The 7,116-nt window shown below is 39.1% G+C and overlaps 1 protein-coding gene across 3 annotated transcripts; it reads left to right on the forward strand.

Annotated features, from left to right (window-relative positions):
- The first annotated feature begins 1,555 nt into the window (after positions 1 to 1,555).
- Positions 1,556 to 6,053, forward strand: LOC147898346 (arginase-like). Of its 3 annotated transcripts, XM_087378967.1 has the most exons (8): positions 1,556 to 1,656; positions 1,944 to 2,154; positions 2,253 to 2,434; positions 2,533 to 2,692; positions 3,208 to 3,341; positions 4,939 to 5,148; positions 5,238 to 5,348; positions 5,588 to 6,053. In XM_087378967.1, the coding sequence occupies exons 3-8, from the start codon at positions 2,276 to 2,278 to the stop codon at positions 5,849 to 5,851; spliced, it is 1,038 nt and encodes a 345-aa protein (XP_087235093.1). In that variant the 5' UTR covers positions 1,556 to 1,656; positions 1,944 to 2,154; positions 2,253 to 2,275; the 3' UTR covers positions 5,852 to 6,053. The 3 variants fall into 3 exon arrangements, with proteins under 3 accessions (XP_087235093.1, XP_087235095.1, XP_087235094.1); XM_087378969.1 differs by lacking the exon at positions 1,944 to 2,154 and having other exon boundaries at positions 1,638 to 1,656; XM_087378968.1 differs by lacking the exons at positions 1,556 to 1,656; positions 1,944 to 2,154 and having other exon boundaries at positions 2,170 to 2,434.
- Positions 6,054 to 7,116: the final 1,063 nt, after the last annotated feature.

A 7,116-nucleotide genomic window follows, 5' to 3' on the forward strand; every position in this document is an offset into this window, starting at 1 on the left:
ATGTTGCAAGTAGTTGCATACTTGGTTTTTTCTTGAGCCCTTACTTTGACAGTAGCAGCCAACCCAAAAATTAGTTTCTAAGTCTAGGTTGACAAAGACAAGCAGGTTTGCAAACTACATTGGTCATATGAAGATGCCCTAAGAGTCCCATCCCAGTATACTCTTATCTGGGCTATGGTGGCTAAATGTCCCCCAACTCAATTGGAGAAAGTGCATAGGTGACATGGAGCACATTGTAGCCATGCACTACAAGAGCTAGGAGGTGCTTGATTTTGCCGAGTTTTTGTAGCGTTTGAAACTTGTGTAAACAATCGGAAGATGGATGTTGACAAACTGACTTGCTTCTCATTATGAAATAGTCATTAATAATGAGTGAAGTGATTTAGGTTTCAAGGTCAATCATGCTAGTTAATTATTGGATTGAAACACTTATTTCAATTGACATTATGTCTAAATTTTGTGTCTCAAGGTGGCACAACCACGAAGCTCCCATTTAGAGAAACTTTAAAGTAACTCTAATAAATTTACAATAAAAATTCCCAATAAGTTGTAAAACCAAAATGAAGGGTGTAAGTTGAAAGGAGAGGGAAATATAAAAAAGTAGGTGAAGGTGAATAAATACGGGGAAGGGTAGATGAGTGAAAAGAGAGGAGAGGAGAGAGTGAAAGAGGGGATCGACCATCGAATATAAGTGCGGGACCCTCTTCCTACATTTAGATAATAGCACGTGAAAAGAGAGGAGAGGAGAGAGTGAAAGAGGGGATCGACCATCGAATATAAGTGCGGGACCCTCTTCCTACATTTAGATAATAGCACGTGCTTTTAATAAAGGGTGGTGTCATACAAGCGTAGATGAGTGAAAAGAGAGGAGAGGAGAGAGTGAAAGAGGGGATCGACCATCGAATATAAGTGCGGGACCCTCTTCCTACATTTAGATAATAGCACGTGCTTTTAATAAAGGGTGGTGTCATACAAGCTAAAAGACAAAACAAGCCATCACATATAATCTAATTTAACATTTAACTAAAAATTTATACTAACCACATCATTACTAAAATAGTAAACATTGACAAAATAAAAGCAATTACATCTCTCCAACATAAGTGAATAAGGTGACTAAACCACTATAGTCTTGCTTTAACAAGCTAAGTCAGCATGCATAACTCTTTGAAATAATTGCCTCAGACCCTTGGAGCTTGTTCACGCAAGCAGCTTGGTTTGTAAACCAACTTGTCATTGTCAGCTCATACTTGGAAATTGGATTTTGGGCTGGCCCCTATTCTAGAGCAAGGACCCAAGGAAAAACCATGTTTGCAACCATTTGCACCAGGTGATTTTGATATGTTAAGGAACTCTTTGCTGACACCTCAGCCCTGCATGCACAAGTGAACCCGAACTTTGCCGGTTTGCAAACAAATCCAACAAGCTCTTAACTTTGCCACATGCTGGTTTGCAAACAAATCCAACAAGCTCTTAACTCTGTGAGGGCCAAAAATCAAAGTAACGTGCTGATGCTAACCCTTGTAAGCGCAGGAGTCAGAGTTGCACAAAATTCACGACGCACGAGAGTCTCGCTACTAGCAAAGTATTCGCACACCTGAACAAACAAAGTTCACGAGAGTCTCGCTACTGGCAACGGGCATGCATGTGTACTAGGTACAAAGCACAAGTGTACAAGTTTCTGGCTTTTATTTTGGCCTTGTGATCAAATTGGCGGCCAAGCCGTTTCTGTCAGAAGTCAGGAATGCTGACTCGTCACCAACTCTAGATAGTAGATAATCTCCACTTCCGATTTCCAGAAATGAAAAAAATATTACGTAAGTTGGCCTTTATAAGAGCATTAAGCGCAGGAGTCAGAGTTGCACAAAATTCACGACGCACGAGAGTCTCGCTACTGGCAAAGTATTCGCAACAAACAAAGTTAACGAGAGTCTCGCTACTAGGTACAAATTCTGCGAGCCAAACTACAAAGCACAAGTGTACAAGTTTCTGGCTATTATTTTGGCCTGGTGATCAAATTGCGGGCCAAGCCGTTACTGTCAGACGTCAGGAATCCTGACTCGTCACCAACTCTAGATAGTAGATATCTCCACTTCCGATATCCACAAATTGCTCCATCGCTCACATTACCAACTAGCAGACCATTATTATAAGGTGGTCGCCTTGCTTCCACTGCCTTTACTCTCTAGTTTATTAGTTTGTGTAGGAACAGAGATTTCATGCTTACGACTTGTCCATTTTCTTTGTAGCAGAGGTTTCTGATTGATTTGCAGCCATGATGAGGATTGCCCAGCACCTGAGAAAGCTCGAGACCCAGCTGCGTGCGAGAAACTTTTCCGAATACACCATCCCAGTAACAGCATCGTCTCGCCATGCCCAGGATCGTGTCATAAACGCTTCGCTAGCTCTCCTTCACGAGCGCGCAAGGGCTAAGGCAATTTTATCATATCGTCTAATGCTTCCAATTCTTAGTAACATGCATTCCATCATCCCTGTTGCTGACTTAGTGTGTTAGTTGTTATCTTATTACAGGCTGAGGTTGTGCATGCTGCTGGTGGGGCACAAGCAGTCTCCTGTCTTCTTGGACTTCCTTTGGGCCACAACTCCTCTTACCATCGAGGAACGGCTTTTGCTCCTCCGTTTGTACGAGAGGCCATTTGGTCTGCAAGTGCCAATTCCACAACCGAGGAAGGTTGGGTGCTTCACCTGTTTTCATTTTGCTACTTTCCTCCATTTATGAGTGGTTAGGGGGGAGAGGACACATAGCATCACTTGGGGGAAGTGGTTGCACCTTCATATGACACATCATGAGCTATGCAAATTTGGAATCTTGACTCTTCGTGACTATGTATAGTACGTAGCATTTTAATGAATAGGTTTGCATTTTTAACTTGCAAATTTGGATTTTTGACTCGTCGTGACTATGATTCAAGAGATAGTTATGAAATACCTTACCCTTTCATATTCTTGTACAAGAAATACCTTATGCTTTTACAATATGCTTGCAAAGCACCAATGCTTTCATAAAGAGGCTCATGCTAACTTCTATCACGACTATGATTCAAGAGATGGTCATGACATACCTTAGGCTTTCATATTCTTGTACAAGAAATACCTCATGCTTTCATAATATGCTTGCAAAGGACCAATGCTTCCATGAAGAGGCTCATGCTAACTTCCCTCCCGACTTGTCACATAACCATGTAGGGAAGGATTTGGCAGATCCACGGGTCTTAGTTGATGTTGGGGATTTTCCAATCCAAGAGTTGCAAAATCTTGGGATCGGAGATGAACTCTTAATGAAGACAGTCTCTGACTCTGTGAAGCTGGTCATGGATCAGGTAGACATGAAATTAAAATACGTTTCAAGTGATAGTTAACTTTACTTGTCTTTTACTTTATTTATTACCACATGGACTCTTCTCATCTTGTGCTTATGATTTAACTATTGCTTTGTGGAGGGGTTGTGTTCACAATTAATTGTTAAAATGTGGTTATGATTTAACTCTTGCTTTGTGGAGGGGTTGTGTTCACAACTAATTGTTAAAATGTGGTTGCATGGGAATTTAGGTTGAGAACTAGATGATGATGCAAGACTTGCATTTAATGTAAGAATAACAAAGCCAACGCAATTTTCCTTATAAAAGGAAACACCAAATGGCTTTTCTTTTGCCAATTATGAGCTTTGAAAATTTTGGTGGAGGTGAGATTGGTAGTCTTCCCTAGATGAGCACTCTAATATAGGAAGCCTCCTATGGGAATTCCTCCAAACACAACCTTTTCAAGCATTTGAGTTCATTGTAGTTACTAAAATGAAGCTGCAACAAATTACCTTTTAGTATAGTGTCTCACACTTTCCATCGGGCAAGATAGTGTGATAGTTAACCACCTATCTCTCGACATGAATTAAATGGTGTGTAATTAGCAATAAGTATTAAGGACACATGAAATATGCAAAAATGTCAAACATAAAGACATATGGAATTATTGTACTAAGGACCCATGAAATATGTAAAAAATGTCCAAAAAAATGACATTTGGAATTATTGTCACCCTTTCTTACAAAAGGTTAGACAATAGTTAAAGATAAACCATCATAATGCCTAGGGTTTGCGAAAGAATGTTGCCAAGTAACTTACTTAGCACTAATGTACATGACAAAATATTTCTAACATACATTTTGGACCCATGGGAGCCACTAGAGGTTTTAAATTTGAATAGTTAATGTCTTAATTCTATGATGTAAATTCTCATATTTATTTGTAGCTCAATTTTTAATAGTGATCCCTTTGTCATAACGTAGACTATACACATATTACAACTTCCTTTAGTCTCATAGGCCTTGAGAATGTGCTATGCCTTGAGATTAAATAAGTTGATTCAACATTAAAGGATTAGCTTACATAGCAAACAATTTTGAGTTAAGTTCATAAAAATATGCTAATATTTTAGATTTTTCAAAGGAGTTCTACATCTAGCCAGTTATCTATAGTTTTTCGATAGAGAGGAAGCCTCAAAGAAAGGAGAAGCATGGAGTTCGCAAGCTTGGTGCTTCTTCCATATTGCATAAAGTATGACCTTTCATGTACTTCTTTATTGCACTAGTAGGGATCCTAATGTTTCTTTTACAAACTTTGAGATGTATACAATTTTCTTATTTTTGAACTTGTGCTGCCAAAAAAGTAAAATTGATATATGATTAAGCATAGTTACACATGTGTGCTATATTCTAGGATGGGTGAGGCATGGATGCCTTAGATTAGGAACTTCCATGTCCATCCTATTTCCATGGTTCTTAATTCCAACCACATTTTACAATTAGTTGTGAACACAACCTGTCCACAAAGCAATAATTAAATCACAGCCACAAGCATGTAAAAAACCACAACCCTAAAGATTCTCAACTTTTGTTTTATAAATGTTTTCTTTTCTTGACAGTATCCACTTCGCCCTTTGATTATTGGGGGTGATCACTCCCTCTCCTACCCTATTGTACGAGCAGTTGCAGAGAAGCTTGGGGGCCCAGTTGATATCATCCACTTTGATGCACATCCGGACCTTTATGAATCTTTTGAAGGAAACAAGTTCTCGCATGCATCATCCTTTGCACGCATCATGGAAGGTGGCCATGCCCGTCGTCTTTTGCAGGTTTGCTTTTATATTCTCCTTTCATTTCATTATAATAGTACGTGAGAGAAATTCAAATAATTTTTTGCTCTTTTCTTTGTAATGCAAAGGTTGGAATACGTTCTATAAACAAAGAGGGGAGGGCGCAAGCCGAGAGGTTTGGAGTGGAGCTTTATGAGATGAGGCATTTTGAAAAACATCGAGAATTCTTGGAGAATTTGGTATGCCACATCTTACCCGGCCTTAAATTGTAGAATAATGCTCCAAGCTTAATTTTGATAATGATGATGCATCCATATATGGCCTTTTGTCCAACCTTTACTTGGACATTTTGCCCACCTTTTACTACTCAGGTATCAAAAAACCATTTTAAACCATGAAAAGACATTCAACTATGTTTCATCACCATATTTGCCATGTGACAAAATTATTTATGTTCATGTTGGACTGTGTATTGCAGGAGCTTGGCGTGGGTGCAAAAGGTGTGTACGTATCCATTGACGTAGATTGCCTCGACCCAGGTTTTGCACCAGGAGTGTCTCACATAGAGTCTGGTGGACTCTCCTTCCGTGATGTGATGAATATCTTACAACACTTGAAGGGAGACATTGTTGCAGGCGATGTTGTGGAGTACAATCCTCAACGTGACATATCATATCATATGACCGCCATGGTGGCATCAAAATTTGTGCGGGAACTAACTGCCAAGATGTCAAAAATGTGAAAATTACCCTTCAAGATAATCATAGCCAAACAATCTTAGTAATAAATTATGTTCACACTATGCAAACATGGGCATTGAAAGATTGAATGCATCTAATTACCTACAAGGAATTCTAATCTATGTATCAATGGGATAGTACTATCTCATTGAATCTTATGTGGAAAAAGCATGTTTTAAGAATCATTCATGTTAGTCAAGTTAATCATGTGATTCATGTGGCCATTTTCATTCATGGTAATGCTCTATTAATGATTGTGTTCTTACATATCTTTGTTAGAAAGAAAGAGGGCCTACTTTGTGCCATCTATGAAAAAATAAGTGATTTTGAAGAAAATAATTTCATTTGATCCCAAAATGAAAATTTCATTACACATTCACATTTTCACAATCAAGACAAATCGATTAACATGCATATTTGTGGTTGCATCTTATTTTCATCTGGATTCTAAAGGGGTGTTATTTTTAATACTCATAATGTGATAAAGGGCCAACATGTAACACTACAAATAGACACATGCACAAAGTTAAAAGGATTTGTCTTTCGAATGTTTTGGTGGCTTTTGTTATTACAATTTCTCTATTTTAATAGATAAAAATCATAAATAAAATTTGAAAGATTTCTACACAAATACACTACAAGTAGTAGGAGGATTTTCTAAATAACACCTAAATTTAAACGTCACACAATTTTTAGATACCATTTGTCAAAAGAAACAAGGGGGAGGAGAGAGAGAGAGAGAGAGACAGAGAGAGGGCACCAAACTTGATGGGGGTGTTAAGGCAAGTTTTTTCCATGATCTTGCCAAGTATCAAGTGCATCGGACATCGTATGTCCGATCGAGAAGGCCAAAAGCCCCAATTTTCCATGTGCATGCTACGTAGGCGTGCAAAAATATGCATCGGCCCACGACAATGGTAAGTGAACTTGTTTGATGGGCAGCAAACTTGACGAGGGCCTTAAGGCAAGTGGTTTCTATGATCTTGCCAAGCTTGTATCAACTGCATCGGACATCATATGTCCGGTCGAGAAGGCCAAAGGGGAGACTTGTGTGATGGTACCAAACTTGACAGGGGCCTTGAGGCAAGTGGTTTCCATGATCTTGCCAAGTATCAAGTGTAGCGGACACCGTATGTCTGGTCAAGGAGACCAAAAGCCTCGATTTTGCATGTGCATGCTACGTACGTGTGGGAAAATATGCATTGGCCCACGACATTGGTATGTGAACTTGCATCATGGAAACCAAACTTGACGAGGTTCGGCTATG

The sequence above is a fragment of the Dipteris shenzhenensis genome, chromosome 9, assembly GCF_047967505.1.
Source record: "Dipteris shenzhenensis isolate YYH24624 ecotype China chromosome 9, Dip_SZ_1.0, whole genome shotgun sequence".
Lineage (NCBI taxonomy): Eukaryota > Viridiplantae > Streptophyta > Polypodiopsida > Gleicheniales > Dipteridaceae > Dipteris > Dipteris shenzhenensis.

Bases quoted from the DNA above. Each gene is read 5' to 3' on its own strand.
- LOC147898346 (XM_087378967.1), top strand. From the start codon at position 2,276: ATGATGAGGATTGCCCAGCACCTGAGAAAGCTCGAGACCCAGCTGCGT. The intron at 2,435-2,532 runs GCAATTTTATCA...ATCTTATTACAG, and splicing joins ACGAGCGCGCAAGGGCTAAG to GCTGAGGTTGTGCATGCTGC. The intron at 3,342-4,938 runs GTAGACATGAAA...TTTTCTTGACAG, and splicing joins TGAAGCTGGTCATGGATCAG to TATCCACTTCGCCCTTTGAT.